We start from the raw sequence: 20,123 nt of genomic DNA, 5'->3' as shown, positions 1-20,123 counted from the left end.
TGTCTATTTCCGTCCAAGAATTGTGAAAACAAGGAAACAGTTCTGGTCTATTTTTGGATCGAGCGTAATTCACACGTGAAACCTGATTGCAGTGTATTAAAATGACAGAACAACTCTAGTGTAATTTTATTTTTACAAATAATTGGCAGTAAATGTATTTAGTGTTTCATCGACGAGCAAAAGTTAATTCAGCCTTCATTCATAATGATAAAAATAAATAAATAATAAAACAATAAAATAGAGGTTTCTTTCGAGTACATGTACTTTTATTGGTCCCAAATTTAAATGTCCAGTACATTTTAAGGGGCCCTATTATGAAAACCACACTTTTTCAGGTCTCTACATATACATAGTGGTCCTCCCTAACCCGACCAATTCCTAGAATCTGGTAAACAAACACTTCCTGCATCAATAGATACTTGGAGTTTTAGGAAGTCATGGCTCTGAATGACTCAAACTGATCATATTGCGCTAGAATAGCCATTCTTGACGTCAGACAAGACACTGTGCTATTGGATTGGTATTATTGCTTTGTTTCGTGTTTGCGTGTGTGCGCTCCAACACGTGTGTGCATGCTGAACCTACAGTATTTAGCTACAACGCACATAAGTTAGGCTCACATTTGAACTTTTTTCATGTTGTCTCTTGGCATGAATGAATATGCTTTTTTCGTGTTTGTGTATTGCGTGTGCGCGCGCACGCTCCAACACGTGTGTGCGTGCTGGCCTACAGTATAAAGCTAAAACACACGTAAGTTGGTCTCATATTTTCTTTCCTATTATCTGTCAGCATAAAGTAGTAAAGCGGGCGGTGGAGCGGGTCGTCCAATGTTCTGAGATCAGCGGTTCAATTCCCGCTCCCGCCCAAAAAATAACACCTGGAGGTGAGCTGACAGTGGGAGGTGTCAGCTCACCTCTGAGCTCACGCACTGCCAAGGCGCCCTTGAGCAAGGCACCGTCCCTCTTCACAAGCTGCTCATTTGGTGCGCACCACAAAGGAGCTGCCCACCAATCTACCTCCCCTACATGCTTACAGGCCCCCTTGTGTGTGGTTGTGTGAATTACAGGGGCCTGTACACACTAATATGCATGCGTGTGATTGACTTACTAACAAAAACTAGAGTGTGTTCTAGAACTAGTGTTCTTAATTTCCCTTCGGGGATTATAACAGTGTATAAAATAAAATAAAATAAAAAAGAGACATAACATTAAACAGCAGATGAAGACATCTCAAAATAGAGTAGATAAAGGCATCACTGCAATACGGCTACATCAATTCACCATTAATCTGGTGTGATGGTGTCCTATGTTAGCTCCGTGTGTATTGTCACATTTAAGGTCACCTCTCTTCTGCTCTGAGAGGAAAGTATTCAATGTTTTCAGCAAAGAATCGAACAAGGCACATTTTTAAATCTATTTTTTAATTTTATGTCAGTTCCGTGTTCACTTCAGCTCTGAGTTTCTTAAACAGAATCAAGACCTCTTACGCTGAAGTGTTCACTATTCGTGGGAGGAGGAAGGAAGAAAGAAAGAGAACGTTTTACTTTCACTTGACGCTGAAGTTTTGTCAGACGGTCCCTTGTCAGGCGGTCCCTTGTCAGACGGTCCCTTGGCGCACGGCGAGCCGGAGAGTCAGAGCGCAGCCGCTCGCAGGAGGTCAGGCGGTGCGACGGCGCGTCCACAGGAATGACAGCGCACTGGACCCACGCAGGAGAACGTGTCGCTTCACCGGAGCCACACCAGAGCTGGGTTCGTCTGAGCTGCATGTAAAACACCTCAACTCACGGATAGATTTGCTGCCGAGAGTCGCCCGATCGAGACGTGTCACCATGACGATACAGCCTCCATCTTCACAGGGATTAAATCCATGAAGAGATGACCGGCTTGAGGGGCTCAAAGTGTCCGCGCTGACAGGTTTGGACGTCTTTTGGCTACGATCTCTTCTGTTTAGCTCCATGTTTTAGTCTGACAGTTTAAAAATCACGTTGGTGCAGGTGCACCATCTCTGTCCTACGTTACTGCTGAGTTTACGGATGTATTTCATTCATTCATTCACTCATTCACTCATTCATTCATTCATTCATTCATTCATCTTGTGTTACTTGAGGACACCGACATAAATAAGAGGTACTCTAACATCCATTTGAATACATTGTATTGGCCTGTGTTACCCTACAGCTGCAGACTGCTGCTCACACAGCACTAGTTTCTTCTTACTAAAATCAATAGTGTAGAATTACTTAATGACAAATTACTGGAGATTACACAAAATGTGCAGTGTCGTCACAAGCAGGACATATCTTTAGTGTGTAGAATTGAGTGGATTTCAGTTCCTCTATAATGTTTCTTTACCTTATTTGACCTCCGAAAACATCTGTCTGTCTGATGAGCTGATGAAGCTGTTCGACTGAAGCTTTGAATTAAGTCCATTTACTACATGTATTCTAGTGCACAGTGTAAACTGACAACACTCAAGGAATTGGCTTGATTTACCTTTTCATATATATATATTTTATTGCACTTTTATGGAGACAGCAATCAGGTGAAACAAGACCTTCAGCTGAGAGCAGCCTTCATTTGGTCTGTCTTAGATGCAATCATTTTTTGTGGTATTTGCACTCTGTTCGTGCGTTCTGATTCCAATAAACAAGAGCTGCAATGACTGAAAGAATATTGTCTACAAAACATGGAAATTTCTCTTTCCAACTTGGTGAATGTGTAAGAGATAGATGGTAAGCTGTTTTCTTTGTCATTTTTCATAGAAATTGAAGACCCTGGGTTTAAGATTGTTGAATAGACTTTTTAAAAAAAACTGGTATGTTAATTCTGCATCTCAAAAATGATGAACAATTTGCCCATTGTATAAATTAAGTAATTACTTAGTCATGGAAATAAGTGCACATCATTTGATAGTTATTAGCAACAGTTCTTTAAAAAACACACATAGATAAGCACTTCAGGGTTTTAGAGTTACAGTACCTAACACGATAGACGGTGGACATTGACGACAGCATATTTTAATAGTGGACTTATTAACCATGGCTGTGTTTCCTGTGTGTGTGTGGATGGCTGGCTTGTGTTCCGGTGACCAGCAGTGGAGCTGACGGTAAATGAGAGGTCGTCACCATGCCCCCAGGGAAGTATGGGATGCAAGAGGAATGGGAAAAGGAGGGGGACCAGGGGATCATGATGGATTTCTTGCTGCCTACCGGGATCTTACTCAAATTCCCCGTGTCTCGAAACGACACCATCATAAGCATCAAACGGGTACGTCCCCACACATTCACACTGAATTATAGGAAATATTTCAAAAGACAAATAAATAGAATATCTTATATCATGGATATATTATGTGCTGTTAATGTCAATATATGTTGAATTTATCATTTGCGATTTAAAAACAAAAGCTGGATTTCATAGATTGATTTTTATGAACTGCAGCAGAGCTTGCTTGCAGAATGTTTTCCTTCTTTACCATATTTACTCAGTAGGCTTTTAAACTAATTGTTTCACTTAATATTCCCATCCCTCATGTGGACTGTTTTTGTCTCTTGTTTCAGATGGTTTGGAAGAATGCCAGAAACGAGGCCCTGTTCTGTGCACTGGGCGACCCCGACGCGTACGTCTTCACCTGCATCAACCAGGCCGCTGAGAGGGAGGAGCTGGAGGAGGAGTGCAGGCGGATAAGCGACGTTCGGCCCTTCATGTGCGTTCTGAGGCTTGTGGCGAGGGAGGGCGACCGAGTGGAGAAACTCACCAATGCCCAGATCAGCCTGCTGATTGGCAAAGGTCAGCAGCATCCTCTTCCTCCTCTTATCATGAAGCCAAAAGCTGCTAATGGGGTCATGGTTTCAATAAGTGTAAGATAAGAAGCAGGGCCTTCATGTAATAGGAGCTGTGCTCGTCTGACTCCAGTCACACCTGTAGTTTATTCACTCATACAAACAGGATGATTAATGGATACTTTAAAATCAACAGTTAAGTAAAAGGATGGAAGAGAGATTCAGAATGAAGTCACACTTTCCTTTTACTTAACTGTTGATTTTAAAGTATCCATTAAAAGTGTGACTTCATTCTGAATCTCTCTTCCATCCGTCTTCAACATCAGGTGTGACATTTAGTTGATTGTTTGGCACAAACAAATTATTTGTGACTCACAGATCCGTCTCAGCTTCAGGGCACTGAACAAGTAAGACTCATTAGCCAATGCTGGGAGCAGTTAGTGCTTTACATATTGATTAAGGCAATATGATGTTTAAAGAATAGTTATTTCTGCAAGGATTTTGTTACCGATGCTTCTGCCACCATATCTCAGGCGCAGGATTCATTCATTCATTCATTCATTCATTTTCTGCCGCTTTATCCGCCGTAGCGGGTCACGGGGAGCTGGAGCCTATTTCAGCTGGCATAGGGTGTGAGGCTGGGGACACTCCGGGCAGGACGCCAGTGCACCGCGGAGCCACACACAAAGACAGACAACCACTCACACACACACTCACTACGGGCAATTTGGGACCCGCAAATGAACCTGAAGCCAATGCTTTTTGGAGGTGGGAGGAAGCCGGAGAACCCGGAGAGAACCCACTCAGACACGGGGAGAACATGCAAACTCCGCACAGAGCGGGACTCAAACCCGGACCTGCCGTGTTGTGAGGCGACAGCGCTACCCACTGTGCCGCCGCGCTGCCCGCACAGGATTTAGATTAAGATTAATTATGCATCTGCATTGTTCTTCACACTGGAAGTTATTGAATCAGGAACAATGCAAAATTTGTTTCAGAAGACTTGGTTACCAAAAAAATTCATGTTTGAACACTCAAGAAAACTATCACTTGATTGAGAAAGGACATCTGAAAAAATGCTGGATTTTCTTTGTTAGCATCTGATGATGTTTTTTTTTAAATAAAGGAGGGTTGGTGAGCTTCTGTTTCACTAGTAACTTGAAATTAGAAACCAATTAGGCTTGCTAATGCTAAGCAGCATGCCAGCTATCAGAATTTTCTGTCTTGGGTTCTGTACAAGCTTTAAATCAATCAAACAAAAAATCTGCAGTTTTTATTGAGTTCCAAACCCATTAAAACAGGCCAGGCTGTCAGGCAGCTCATTAAATGCATCTACAATAACTTTTTTTCACAACTACACACTTCCTGTACGACGTTATTTGACAACTTATTCATGATTTCACAGGGCTGCACGATTTTGAGGCCCAGAAGAACCACGAGGTGAATGAATTTCGGACAAAGATGCGAGCTTTCTGTGAAGAAAGGGCTCAAGCAAGACAGTTGTTGCCATGGCAGCAATGGATGGCATACAACTTCCCATGTGAGAGGGAGCCGTGCTGTTCTCTGCCGCAGAGTGGGAGCGTGAAGTCAAAAAACACCAAGAAAATTTTTATTAATGTCAAGTTCGAGGCTTGTGAGGTGAGCCGACGTGTTTTTCTAGTTTTTATGAGTCACTTAAGTTGTTAAATCAAATGTTATGGTAAAAACTGGTTCTGCTTCATGTGGACAAATTGTGGAGGCTGATTTTAAGTAAATGTGAGCACCTTTGGAAATCCCCTTCCCACACACACACACACTTACCTAGTTTCTAGCGTTGAATGTTTTTGTGGCTCACACAGGAAAGTTTCATGCTGCAGCAGGACCCCCAGGAGCCCCCCCTGGCTCTGATGAGGAGCGCCCTAAAGAAGAAGGCCACCGTCTTCCGCTCAGTGCGACAAGAGCCTGAAGACTACACCCTCCAGGTCAACGGGAGGTGGGAGTTCATCTACGGGAAGCACCCCATGTGCCAGTTCAAAGTGAGTTTCTAACATCTGTATCATTTGTGCACATTTGGATCCGTCCTTTTTCCTGTTGCAGCTGAATGATGGAAACTCAACCAGCTCCTCCTCAAGTTCGCAATCTTGTTTTTAACTAAATTCTGTCTAGCTTTGTTTTTGTGTTTGAGGTTGTTGCTTGAATACAAAATATTTTCTCAAGGTTTGACTCTCATTCAGACTCACTGACTCAAGACATTACTGAAATAGAAGCTATCTGACAAAGTGAAGTCGGCTCAAAGATTTTAAAAAGCAACACGTCATGTCACAATCTAAAGACATTCCAGAACAAGTGACAAATTCGCTGACATCTAGGGTTCAGAAAAGGGTCGCAGAGTCACGTCTAAGGCTTTGGGACGTCAGCTTACCGCAGCGAGAACCATTGTCCACAAAAAGAGAAACCTTGAACAGTGGTGAACCTTCGTAAGAGTGGTCAGCCTACCAAAATGACTCCATCTTGATTACATTAACAACTCATCCAAAGGGTCAGAGAAGAACCTAGAACTACATGTAAAGAACTGCAGGCCCAGCAGTGATGATGACTCCACACAAAGGAAGAGACTCGGCAAAAATCTTACCGATGGGAGATTTCTAAAACCACTGCTGAGCAAAAAAAACAAAAAACCCAAAAAGAAAAACCCACAAAGGCTCTGGTCACATCTGGAAAAAAAAAAAAAAATCTTGATGATCTGAACAGTTTTAGGAAATACTCTATGGACTGATGAAACATAATTGAACTTTTGGAAAGCAATGCATCCGGTTACATGTAGCAGCAGCATAGCAGCAGTCAAAGGGTGCTACAACTAGATGGTAGGAGGAAATTACTTTTTCTCATAGCTGACATAGGTTTTGAATATCTTTTTACTTTTATTTAATTGAATAATCTTTTCAAAGCTACATTTTTTGTTCACTCATTTTACTTTTTTCTAAATTTTTTAAATTTAAAAGTACTTCTTCCACAGCACTGTATTTGATTTAGACACAACAGAAGAAAATCTCTCTCAGTGAATGTGAATGATTTTCCTTTCTGTTGTCTGTCTGCTATTTCCTTGTAAGTTCTGCCCTGTGCGTCTGATGAAATGATTGTCAAATCAGGAGTCGGGTGAGTCAAGATTTTAGAGACAGGAGACCCCATTGTTGATTCTGAAACTCCTTCTACCAGCGGTGACTCATATCTATCCAACAGCCCAGCAGAAAGGAGCAGCATCCATCCACACATAATGAGATTTCAGCTGCATTAACCTACAGCAAATGAACAGCCTGCAGGAGTTAACTGGTTCTATCAGAACACTGGGAAGTATCTGTGGGTGATCTGATTGATGGCTGTACAGTAACCAGAAATATATTTTCTTGTCTCTTCCTGTTTTCTATCTCTGGTCTTTATGCTCCCAGTATATCTTCTCATGTTTGAGGAATGGGGAAAACCCTCATCTGACGATGGTGCACCGCTCCACCATCTGCAAATATCAGGAGGAGCAGGGCCGGATGTACAGCCAGGTATTCAAGAGCAGCTCTTCATCCAGACCTCCTCCGCTGCCGATGAAGAAGGTAAGAGTTCAGTAGAGAGAAGCCCTCAGTTATTAACAGAGCAACGCTCTTTCTTTCTTTCTCTTCCATCGCTCTCTCCTCTTCACGGTCGTTCTACAGACAGACTGGACTTTGCACAGACTGTGCAACGCATTGTTGATGATTTACATGTTCAGTTACATTTACTATAATTTTTTTTTTTACCTACTGATTTGGAAATGAACTGGCTAAAATAAAATGAAATGAAATAAAATAAAATAAATGGTTTGTGAAATATTTTTTGAATATGCAGTAATGACTAAAATTATTTATTTATAATTTGTCAGATTCCATCAATGAACTGTGAAGATTTTTTTTTTAAATCTAATCTCTTAATCTGATCTGATCTCTATATTCAAAGTGTCTTCCTTCTCTTTAATTCTGATTTTGAAAAGGTACATTGCTGTTTTCTTTGGACGTGTTGCCAAATAGGAAATTGTAGCAAGAGTTTCATGACTTGAAATTTCAGCAGAAGGTATGAAGGACGTTTTAATGGAAAAAATGAGAGAGGAAAATTCCATTTCTTCTCTTGTGCTCTTTCCCACAGCAGAACACGTCGTCTCTGTGGTCCATCAATGAGCCTTTCTACATTCAGCTGGTGCAGGGCAGCCGAGTCAATGCAGACGAAGGAATGAAGGTTGGTGGAGTTTTATGTGGGTTTTCTCTCTCTGCTGATGAATGAAGTGTGACCTTCACTTGTTTACCAGTGTCTCAATTTCAGTTGTACGAACAGCAATGTTGACATGTAAATGACAGAGAAGTCACATGGTCCAAACCACACGTTTCCCATAATTCATCAAGGCGGTTGGTTAAAACTTCAAAACAGGAAGTGGGGAGGACCTATCTGATTTTTACATCTCATTCCAAACCAAAGATTCTAAGAAAGGAGACAGAGTTCATAGCATCTCCCCCTATTTCGCTTTCACGTCGTTCTTTTTTCTTGTGAAGGCAGTGTACATTTTTTAACTTGCATAAGTTTCCAACCTAAGATGATCTGACATTATGAAATTAAAGTCCTTTTTCTGTAGATAATTGACCACATCATGTAGTAATAAATAACAAGAACACATATTCTGTTTATCCCCTGTCCAAGAAAAGAAAGGAAAGTTAAAAAAAACACAAAAAAAACCTCAAACACATCTATAACTATAAATGTGTGTCTGTGCTTATGATTTGGTTTCATAACAATGTTACTGCTTAAGGGGGTTATTAAGGGTAAGTGCACTTCCGGCTGCTGCCTCAGACCACACCATGAATGATGACAAATTTTTCCTGCCAAATAATTATCAGTCAAGTCGGCAGCTGGTGAGCAAAGGCTCAACAACACGAGTCAGTCATCTCCGAGGTCAACATAGATTCACACTATCTTGATGTGCCTCAAGGCAGAACCTTAATGGTCTCATAAAGTTGAATTTTGACTCTTGTTTATTCCCTTTATCATTTTGATGGACTCTGCGTGACACTGACAGGCATCACAAACTGCGTGTGTGATGATCGTGTCGACCCTTTGACTCATAGCTGGAGCGACACAGGAAACTCTGAATCATTTAATCAAGTCTGTAAATGTTCCACAAACAACCTCTCTCACACTAGTGCATAATTTGTGGCTTTCAAACACACCTCTTTGACTACTATGTATGTTGTCCTTCTGTCCAGCTGGCGGTGCAGGCCGGCCTGTTCCACGGCAGCGAGCTGCTCTGTAAGGTGGTGACCAGCTCGGAGGTGGCCGTGTGCTCCGAACCGCTGTGGGATCAAAGACTGGAGTTTGACATCAATGTGGCCGACCTGCCTCGCATGAGCCGCCTGTGCTTCGCTCTCTACGCTGTCATTGAGAAAAACAAGAAAAATCGGGCCACCAAAAAGAAGAATAAAAGAGCAGTGAGTGTCGGAAACATCAGGCCTGTTGGGTCTGGGTGTCGTAGAGCTGTTAGCATAGTGGTTGTGAATTTGTTAGCAAACACAAACAGATGTGTTTCCTCTGTGTGTGCTGTGTGGGTGTGTTTTGCTGCTCTGCTTGGTTGTGCAAGTGTGTTCAGTGGCAAGGCTGTGGTTAGCATTTCATCCGCTTCAGCTCTTTTATCTGTGTATCGCACAAAAGGAAGCAAGCAGTTGGGAAACTTTTTCTAGGAATTCTAAATTCATATTTACAACACTCCACCCACTGCATATTTCACCTTTTCATTTACTTGATTTTAGTCATGAAGAAGTCAGGCTCCTTCACACAGTTCTCACACAAACAGACAAACGCAATCAATCATCATTACTTTTGATTTATTGATTTATTCCAGAATAGTCTAAACAACACAAAAGGATGCATCGCTCTTCAAGGTGCTGATTATGCAGCTAAGAAGACAAAGAAATTGTTCCAAATTGTTTTGGGGTTTTTTATTGTTGATTGGCAGCAATTAATCGTGAACTTTTTCTATACCTCAAACACACTCAATGTTGAGACTAACAGAGAAGAGAAGGTGGAGGTGTGTGTGGCACCCAACATTTCTCTGTTACGAGTCACTCAAAACTCTGTTTTCTCATTTAGTGACTCGCCCAGGTAAGCAAATAATTATTATTTTTGTAGATGCTGCAATACAAATTATTTCACTGACATTAAAAAATGTGTCATCAGCATAAAGTATGGTAGAACTGTAGCATCTATAGTGGATTAAGAATATTATACTTATGGTGTACCTCATGTCACTAAAGATGTATAGATTGCCCTGGAAAATGGTCTTCAAGCACACACACACACGCGCACACACACACACACACACACACACACGCACGCACGCGCACACACACACACACACTCACAAACACACGCACACACGCACACACACACACACACACACACACACACACACACACACACACACACACACACACAAATGAACCCCTCTTCATTCAGGGTGCTGTAACAGGTGGTTCTCTGGGCATCAAGGCTACTTCTGCTTTCTGTGCTACTTCTCTGTTCTTTTGCCTGGAAGAGAAGTCCCTGCATACATGAGAAAGACATGCAGACAGAGCTTGAACTATTTTAACCAGTTGTAATTGTGTGGTGTCTGTTTCTTGTTGGTTACATTCAGGCTAAATGCATTTTTGAGGGTTTTATTATACAAGGTAAAGGTTTAGGGTTAAGACCTTACTCATATTGACTTATGTCATTTTCATTTTTAATAGAAGTTGCAAATTCCTTTGATCCACATTTGATTTTTTTTAAACGATGACATGAAAATTGTTATTTTTTAATGTTAGTCACTTTGCATTCAATTAGAAAATACATCAAATTAGTCAGATGTATTAAAATAATATCAATAATATTTTATTTTACAGAAATTGAAATGTCTGTCTGATATTACAGATGCAATCATTGGCTGGACATAGATTTCACCATTGACTTCTTAAATAGAACACTGGATTTTAAAAATAAATGAGATCGAATTTTGCATCACACAAATTTGTGAACATTTTGGTCAAAAAGATGATTTGTAAATAATTAGCACATTTTCCTGTAACTGGTTGTGTAATTGTTCCTCTTAAGCTTTCTTTTGCCTAGATTTTAATGCAGATGGTTGTCAAAGCAACAGGCCTGATCCTCTGTGTCCCTCTCTACAGGACTGTCCGATAGCCTGGGTGAACACTATGGTATTCGACTATAAGGACCAGCTGAAGACCGGCGAGTTCCTCTTGTCCACTTGGCCATCTGTTCCTGGTACTTTCAGCTTTGCCTCCTCTTGTGTTTCCATCTCCTCAAAAACACCTCACACAAATAGCCTCCTCCCTATTGCATGGCAACACACAGCAAGGCCTGAAATACCCCAAAATGATGTGTGACACCATTAAAAGTCCCATATTTCCTCATTATGTGTTTGTGGATGCAGACTGTAGCCTTTTGTAAGACGTGTTGGAGATCAGTGCCAAAAACACAGCTGCATGTTTGTTCTTTCTTTGCAATTTGAAAGAGCAGCAAAGTTCTCTCTGTTACTGATAGAAATATGGAGCTGTACAGGTTGGTGGATGTGAATAAATGCATACACCAAATAATCCAATGCATGTATGACATTCACAGATGACAAAGGGGAACTGTTGAATCCAATGGGAACCGTCGAGAAGAATCCCAATGTGGACAGCGCTGCAGGGCTTCTCATCTGCTTCCACAGCATCCGGCCAAATCCTCTCTATTACCCCCCACTTGACAAGGTACATTTTCCCAAATAGTTTGATTTGTGGATGTACTGAAGTTTGGATTTTGATTTGTCACTGAATTTCTCTTTCCAGATTAGTGATATGGAGAAAAACGGCCACATGGCCATTTCCTCTAAAGAAGAGGTAAAGCTTTCCAAATCTTACGTTTCACAATCCTCACACGGTTTGAATGAAACAACAGCAGCTCATTAGTATGCCTTTGGTTGATGTTGGGGATTTTTTTTATGCCTGTAGTACATGAAACTAAAGGAGATCATGGACAACAAAAACTACACTGAGTTTTTTGAGGATGAGAAGGAGCTTCTATGGAAGCTTCGTGCAGAAGTCTGCAGCCAGTATCCTGAAAATCTGTCCAAGCTGCTCCTCATCACCAAGTGGAATAAACGTGAGGATGTCGTTCAGGTACTGAGAGGTTTGGATGACAATTTTCCATTTCATTGTAATTTCTTTTTTCTTTTTTTTTTCGAGAAATACCTGCTAAACATGAAACTCAAGCAATCATAACATTTTTAAAAATACTATTTTTATTCCTTCTAATGACTTAAGAATAAGATTTATCTATATTCAGCTATTATATTTAGTCATACTAATTATATTTGGGCTGACCAAGTAGAAGATATATAGTATATATATATATAGTTCTTCTTGTTTCTTTGTTTTTGCATCTTTGATTTTGCAAAAGTACAATAAAACTGCTTGATGCATTTCCCATAAACTCATTGGGCGGACTGGGCATGGATCTGGGAGACACCATTGAAAAAGTTAATAAGGATAAAGAGACTTATTAAGATTGATTGTTCAGTTACACTTATAAACTAGCTGATGTATTAGTTTAAAATCAATGTCTCAAACACAGAAAAGTAAATTGAGAATAAGGCATGAATTCACATTTTGATGTTCCTCCAGTGATGAAGTCATGTTCACTGGTGCATTGTCAACATGCTGAATTTTTGCAGAATCAATACCATCAATGTCAACGTTTTCCATCTGGAAATCTGTGTTTGCATGCTAGCATATACTAACCAGCAAAAACACAAACCACAGCTGAGAGTGATGGGAAAACTCAACTATTGTGTAAACTCTAGGAAACTGACTCTTTAAGTCAGGAGTAGTCAAGGCATTTTATCTTGAATTAGAAATGTGTACGTCACACAGGTGATGAGTTTGATCTGAAGTCAGTAGAACATCATCAGTTCTAAAGTAGCTGTGAAGCTCTTTACACTGGATCTTTTCTTCTTGGTTAAAATAAGAGCTTTGCCTCTCCACAGATGGTGAGTTTATTGAGGAACTGGCCAGACCTTCCTGCCATCCAAGCACTGGAGCTCTTAGACTACAGTTTTCCTGAACCAGCAGTGCGTTCATTCACTATCAGGTGCCTCAGGAAGCTCAGGTACACATAACTACGATCATGTTTTGCGCATATTCAAGTAGCATCACTCTTTTTCAGAAAGTTAAAATAGTATAAGAATTTATGGGATATTTTCTTTGCTCACAGTGATGATGAACTGCTCCAGTACCTAATCCAGCTGGTTCAGGTCCTGAAGTATGAGTCCTATCTAGAGTGTGACCTCACCACCTTTTTACTGGAGAGGGCTTTGTCCAACAGGAGGATAGGACACTTTCTGTTTTGGCATCTCAGGTGGGACAAAATTTAGCAGAAGTAACTACAAGATGTTATTCATAAGCAGACTCTTGTTTTACACTAGAGAATTTGTGTTTATCATAGGTCAGAGATTCACGTGGCATCTGTGAGTTTGCGTTTCGGCCTGATTCTGGAAGCGTATTGCAGAGGAAGCATTTGTCACATCAAGCTTTTAACTAAACAGGTAATTTCATGCATATTTTTTATTTGTTTGTTTGTTTGCTTGCTTTCTAACCTCTGTCCTTCTGCGCAGAATGAAGCTCTGGGCAAAATGAAGGCTCTGAGTGACTTTGTGAAATCAGGCTCCCAGAAGATGACAGTAGATGACCTGAAGCTGTGCATCAGACAGGAGTCCTACCTGGAGGCCCTGTCAGACCTGCTGTCACCACTCAACCCCAGCATCATCCTCACAGAGATCTGGTTAGAGGCAGACACACACACACACACACACACACACACACACACACACACACACACACACACACACACACACACACACACACACACACACACACACACACACACACACTTAATTGTATTTTCGAGGCCAGTTTTGGATTTTTCTGGCTTTATTAAATTGTAGAATATTACATTTATGTTGCATATGGAAAAAGTAACCTTTAATTGTTATAACCAGCAGATTTTGTTTTACTTCATATTATATCATTTATTGCACTTTTTTTTTATCTCAAGCACAACCCTCACAGATGAAGAAGGAGCATTTTTTGACTCTGTTCCTAGCCTTTCCATTATCATCTCATTGAACAGTGTTTTAAACACTCACACTAAGCTGTTTGCCTCTAACAAAATGTCCCCGTATCTTATAGTGGAACTTAATAGTCATAATAGTTATATAATAAATAGTTAAGGCATAAATATTTAACTACTTAAAAAATAAAATGGCACATTTACAATGATCATGTGTTTATCATGAGTGTTTTTTCCATCGCAGTGCAGATAAGTGCAGGTTTATGGACTCCAAGATGAAGCCTCTCTGGCTGATGTACAAGAACCCCTGGGATCAAGCAGACATGGTGGGCATCATCTTCAAGAACGGAGATGGTGAGAGTGCATGACCACACTCATGCAGCAGACGCTGGTTATTAGCAGTAAATAGTTTTAATCTAACACATTACAGATATTATAATACTGAGTTAAAATACAGGCTTCAATGTTATAATGGTCCAGAAATTCACTTGTGAAAAGGCATGTCTCCTAATTACTAAAAAACGGAATGTTAGAATGTTAAAATTTAAACTTGATGCTTCATTTTATTCATTTACTCATCAACCTCAGACCTCCGACAAGACATGCTGACCCTCCAGATGATCCAGCTGATGGAAAACTTGTGGAAAAGAGAAGGCCTCGACCTGAGGTAAATTTAGAGCAGCAGCTACTAATGCATTTGCTGTACAAAACTGTGGTGGGACCAGCGATGTTGTTTGGTCTAAAGCAGTGGTTCTTAACCTGGGTTCGATCGAACCCCAGGGGTTCGGTGAGTCGGTCTCAGGGGTTTGGCGGAGACGGAGGTCAAACATTCGTGTATGCCGAACATACACAAATCACTGTGTACGTTTGACACATCGTGTCAATTCTTGATAACACGCCCCCCTTAGCCATTACTGGCTGCAGGTGATCACGTGACGCTACATCGATTAGCCTACCTGTGCTACAGGGGATTTTGTGCACTCAGTAGTCGATTTATGTCTGTCATGATAGTACGTCATCTGATTGCTTTCTTAATATTTTAATTCATAGTATGTAACTATGTTGAGCAAAAAAAGAAAGTGATCGGACAAATATGTACAACGGGCGGCCTTGGCTCAGTGGTATAGTGGGTCGTCCAAAGATTCAAGATCGGCGGTTCAATTCCCGCTCCCGCCAAGTCACTTGTTGTTGTGTCTTTGGGCAAGACACTGTCCTCTCCTTGCCTCCAGTGGGGCAGTTGCTGGTGTGTGAATGTGTGTGATTGTTCCGGTGGCCGTAGGCGCACATTGGCAGCCACGCCTCCGTCAGTCTGCCCCAGGGCAGCTGTGGCTGCACACGTAGTCTACCATCACCAAGTATGAATGAGGAGTGAATGAATAATGGATCCGATGTAAAGCGTCTTTGAGTGTCCAGAAAAGCGCTATATAAATCTAATCCATTATTATTATTAATGTGAATTTACATGTACTGTATAACGGAACGTGATGGCAGTCAGCGTTCTAGATAATTTGCAATGTCAAGTTGAGCAACTCTAGTCTCGCACTGGCAAAAATAAAGGAACACTTCCTTAAGCTGCATTAGAAATAGACTTTGCTGAGAAAATGACATAAGAGTAGCACTTGCCAAGGTGAAGCCACACATATCTGAACTGGTCTCTCAATAACAACAGCAAAAGTCACTGATTTGCAGGTAGGTCATTTCATGTGAGGACATGCACTGTCTTGGTTTTGTTCTTTGAAAAATGTGACATTAATGCACAATTCATTAAATACACCAGTAAAACATATATTGTACTTACACTACAGAATATCTAAATTTAAAAAAAAAATTTAACTAAAGGGTTCGGTGAGTGAGCATATGAAACTGGCAGGGTTCGGTACCTCCAACAAGGTTAAGAACCACTGGTCTAGAGACAGTGTCACTGAGGAAAAGACAGGAGGCAGAGCTGGAGGTAGCAGAGATGAAGATGCTGAGGTTCTCTCTGTGAGTGACCAGGAAGGATAGGATCAGGAATGAGTACATCAGAGGGACAGCACATGTTAGAGGTTTTGGAGATAAAGTCAGAGAGGCCAGACTGAGATGGTTTGGACATGTCCAGAGGAGAGATAGTGAATATATTGGTAGAAGGATGCTGAGTTTTGAACTGCCAGGCAGGAGGCCTAGAGGAAGACCAAAGAGGAGGTTTATGGATGAAGTGAAAGAGGACATGAAGGTAGTTGGTGTGAGAGAAGAGGATGCAGGAGACAAGGTTAGATGGAGGCAACAGTGGCGACCCCTGAAGGGAAAAGTCGAAAGGAGGAGAAGAAGAAGCTACTAATGCATTTTGCTTAGGGAGCTCTTCTACGCAACCCTAATACCATATGTCCCATTCCTAAACTTCTAAACAGGATGATCCCATATGGCTGCTTGTCCACTGGGAACAAGATGGGTCTCATTGAGGTGGTGAAGAACTCAGACACCATTGCCAATATTCAACGAAACAACAGCAACAGCGCTGCAACGGCTGCCTTCAACAAGGACGCCCTGCTTAACTGGCTCAAATCTAAGAATCCTGAGTGAGTACGGCATTTTACAAGTGTTTGTGTTTGTGTGTGTGTGTGTGTGTGTGTGTGTGTGTGTGTGTGTGTGTGTGTGTGTGTGTGTGTGTGTGTGTGTGTCTGTGTCTGTGTCTGTGTCTGTGTATGTGTGTGTGTTTGTATAAACAGAGAGCTTCAGAAACATAAAGTGAAAGTAGATTATTGAGTGCCAGACAGTCTGAAGGCTGAAGGTCTTGTCGGTTCTAAAAGCTCCTTGAAGAGAGCGAACCATTCATTGTAATGAATAAGCCTTCATACATCACAGCGGACTGCGTTAAAGAACAAAAACGTAATTAGCTTGAAATGCTTCAGTGTCAAAAAGAAACACAGAGTTCTTAAAAGCTTGACACGGTAAACTTTCTCCAAGCAAAACTGTGAAAGGATGTGATTGTCAATTATTAATCGGTCACAGGAACTCCCTCTGTTAATATTTTATATAGCAATGAGGAAAAACTGATGACTACATGTTTGTACTCTCCACTGCAAGTTATATGATAGTCATAGTCAACTTTATTGTCAAATGTACCATATATGCACGACATACAGCACAGATGATTTATGTCAAGAGAAATGTAAATGTATCTTTAAAACAAAATCTGCTCATGTTTCGCTTTATTTTTTTCTCACCAGGGACAAACTTGATCAAGCAATAGAAGAATTCACGCTGTCCTGCGCCGGCTACTGTGTAGCTACCTACGTTCTGGGCATTGGAGATCGTCACAATGATAATATCATGATCAGGGAAACTGGACAGGTACCATGAGGTTTTTAAACACAGAAACTATTGTGAAACTGAAATGTACTGTAGTGGAAATGTAGTCTTGGGTTGCAGCCTAACAAAGTTTAGAAGCCAATAGTCCTTCATATTTGCTCCTCAGCTCTTCCACATTGACTTTGGACATTTCCTGGGCAACTTCAAACGGAAACTAGGGATCAACAGGGAGCGTGTGCCTTTTATCTTGACTTATGACTTTGTCCATGTGATACAGCAAGGACGAACAAACAACAGTGAGAAGTTTGAGAGGTACAGTATTTCTGTATCAAAATATTACCTGATATGGAGTTCTGTTCACATATTTTATAACCAATATCTGCTTATGGCTTGTATGCTGGTAGGTTCAGGGAGTACTGTGAGCAGGCTTATAAGATCCTGTGTCGTAACGGGACGCTGTTCGTCAACCTCTTCGCTATGATGAAGGCAGCAGGACTGCCAGAGCTCATGTCCTGCAAAGATATCCAGTATCTAAAGGTATGGAACTAGGCTGATGCTTGTACTGATGCTAATGCTGATGATGAGGCGAATACTGATGCTGACAATGTTTTGGGTTCTTGTTTCCAAAAGGATTCGTTAGCTTTGGGCAAATCTGAGGAAGAGGCATTGAAGAATTTTAAAGTAAAGTTCAATGAAGCTCTGCGGGAAAGTTGGAAAACAAAGATCAACTGGATGATGCACTCACTGGCCAAAGATAATAGACCTTAAATAACACTGAACTGATGACAGAGGGAGAATGACCAAAGTTTGTGGATTTTAACTTATGGAGATAAAAGGGAAGAACAGACAATCAAATATTTTACTGTATTAAATGCATTCAAACACACTCAATTCATGTTTACATCTATCTGGCCTGGCTGTGGAACATTATCAGGAAGTACTGGCATCCAAAGGCATGAATAACAATACAATCATGATACAAAACTAAAGCATTCATAAAGAAGGAAAGCTATCTCAACCATCTCTCTGCAGTCACACGATGGAATGCCCGTGCCATGGAAGTCATATCATCAATAACAAAAAAACAAACAAACTGAAAACCTGCTGGTCACGCAAAAGTGTCAAGAGTCTGATACAGAAGCAGAGATTGAAAGTTCATCTCATGAACTGTGTCAAACGGCAGGCGGTAAACTACAAAAGAACTGCATGATGGTGAGCAGAGTACAATAACAGGATGGCAGCATCATCTCAAATCTTTTCTAATGTTTTTTAGCCTCAATGACTGTGTCATTTCCTCTCATTTTTACTGCCTCTTTGCAATTGTGTTTTTTTTATTTTGTTGTATTTTATTTGTTAAATCTGAAATACTTGTACAAAGTGAAGGATATTTTTAAAAAGATTTCTGGTGTACCACTTTTTGATGTCTAATATTGCCTTGAAGAACAGGATTTTTTCCTTTAAAGTGCCAGTCGACAGAAAGCATTGTGAAGTTTGAAAATGATTGTTAGATGGCACATTGACTTAGAAATGGAACCTTTATCTTGTGACCAATCCGATGCTTACTGAACAGCTACGGTACACGTTGAAAAGATAGATTGATATTTTACTTCACCTCATTGCTCTCTTCCTGAGACTTGAATGAGCTTTTCAGTACCTTTTTCACATCCGTCCATTACAAGTGAAACTGGAGCCAACAACCTTTAGTTGTGCTTAGCAAGCCTGGAAACAGAGTGTAACAAATTCTACACAGCAGCACCTTTAATTAACTCATTTTATCTTGTTTTAATCCATGGAAAACAAAATTGACTTGCTGTTTTACAAGGCGTGGCAAACACTCGAGGTGCTGATGGGTATATGGTTTTACCTGAAGTTAAACCAGACGAGAAGTTCCCTCAGTCTGAGTTCTGATGTCTCCTGGCAGCAACTTCAATCATTCAGAGTGGAGCTGCTCCCCCACATCTAAATCTCAGCAAGAAAGTGAGTCGGTATTTTTCCCATTATGTCAAAGTATTCCTATCATGACACCTACCATTAGAGAATGATAAATTATTTCCGGTAAATATTTCATCTAAGCCTTTGGTGAAAGGATCAGGAAAAATAATAAATAAGGAATTATGACCAACATAAGTTAATAATATGGTAACTAGTATGAGTGATATAGACTAAGGGTTGTGTTTTTCATAATTTGAAAGTGTGATGCTGGACCATGCCTACTACATCAAATGATGTAGGGTCTCAATCTGTTTTATTTTTCTTTATAATTAAGTTATACACTGTGTAATTCCCTTTTTATGTCACACCCGGCATGTCAGGTGCTCATGAAAGAGATTTCAAACTTGTTGTGTCAAACACCGCCACAGTTTCACATATCTAATGTAAAAAATGGTGTTTGTCTGTTAAAGAGAGTGTGTGTAACTTATGATTTCGTTTATGTGGGTTTTTTTCCATGCTTTATGCCTCGCTGTTATTTCTCCAAGAATATGATGTACTATTAAATCTTTTTATTTTGCTTCATAGTTATAATTATCGACTGCTTGAATGAGTCTCCATACAATGATGACCTTCATAGTAGAACAAGAGATTTTTAGAATGAACAGCAAGATGATTCAAAAGCTAAAGATAGAACTATCGGCTGTGGAATAGATCTTGAACGGGGTCATCTGTGTTTGTCATTATGGGCTCAGCTGCATGCTGCTGAGTTAAACTGTTTTAGCCAGGTGTCGCCTGAGTTAATGGACTCTTTGCAACATGCACTGCTGTTACCTTTGGGGTGTTTGTAATTCACTTTTTTTACCTGCTGCTGTTAAGGAAACATGCACTTAATAAACAGTTTGCAACAGCAGGGCACACCGGTTGTATCCTGGTTGGAGAATTAACAACTAGCCAAATAGTGGCAAAATATGAA

General features: G+C 40.6%; 1 protein-coding gene across 3 annotated transcripts; it reads left to right on the top strand.

Moving 5' to 3' along the window:
• Positions 1-1,598: 1,598 nt before the first annotated feature.
• On the top strand, positions 1,599-20,060 carry pik3cd (phosphatidylinositol-4,5-bisphosphate 3-kinase, catalytic subunit delta). 3 transcript variants are annotated; one of them, XM_068336577.1, is made up of 23 exons: positions 1,599-1,913; positions 3,095-3,266; positions 3,560-3,788; positions 5,187-5,419; positions 5,620-5,796; positions 7,207-7,362; positions 7,928-8,017; positions 9,037-9,258; positions 10,990-11,086; positions 11,444-11,574; positions 11,653-11,703; positions 11,815-11,982; positions 12,849-12,970; positions 13,076-13,219; positions 13,307-13,406; positions 13,476-13,642; positions 14,175-14,284; positions 14,519-14,597; positions 16,318-16,485; positions 17,137-17,260; positions 17,385-17,530; positions 17,623-17,755; positions 17,849-20,060. In XM_068336577.1, exons 2-23 carry the CDS (start codon positions 3,126-3,128, stop codon positions 17,984-17,986), a joined length of 3,126 nt encoding a protein of 1,041 aa, XP_068192678.1. In that variant the 5' UTR covers positions 1,599-1,913; positions 3,095-3,125; the 3' UTR covers positions 17,987-20,060. The 3 variants fall into 3 exon arrangements, with proteins under 3 accessions (XP_068192678.1, XP_068192687.1, XP_068192668.1); XM_068336586.1 differs by having other exon boundaries at positions 3,092-3,266; positions 7,931-8,017; XM_068336567.1 differs by having other exon boundaries at positions 3,092-3,266.
• Positions 20,061-20,123: the final 63 nt, after the last annotated feature.

The sequence above is a fragment of the Antennarius striatus genome, chromosome 2 (assembly GCF_040054535.1).
Source record: "Antennarius striatus isolate MH-2024 chromosome 2, ASM4005453v1, whole genome shotgun sequence".
Taxonomy (NCBI): domain Eukaryota; kingdom Metazoa; phylum Chordata; class Actinopteri; order Lophiiformes; family Antennariidae; genus Antennarius; species Antennarius striatus.
The sequence above is the reverse complement of the archived record's forward strand: the minus strand, read 5'-3'. Positions and strand labels throughout refer to the sequence as shown.

Excerpts from the sequence above, each read along its gene's own strand:
- pik3cd (XM_068336577.1), top strand. The coding sequence starts at position 3,126 with ATGCCCCCAGGGAAGTATGGGATGCAAGAGGAATGGGAAAAGGAGGGG. Across the intron at positions 5,797-7,206 it reads ACCCCATGTGCCAGTTCAAA|TATATCTTCTCATGTTTGAG; the intron begins GTGAGTTTCTAA and ends TTATGCTCCCAG. Across the intron at positions 11,983-12,848 it reads AACGTGAGGATGTCGTTCAG|ATGGTGAGTTTATTGAGGAA; the intron begins GTACTGAGAGGT and ends GCCTCTCCACAG.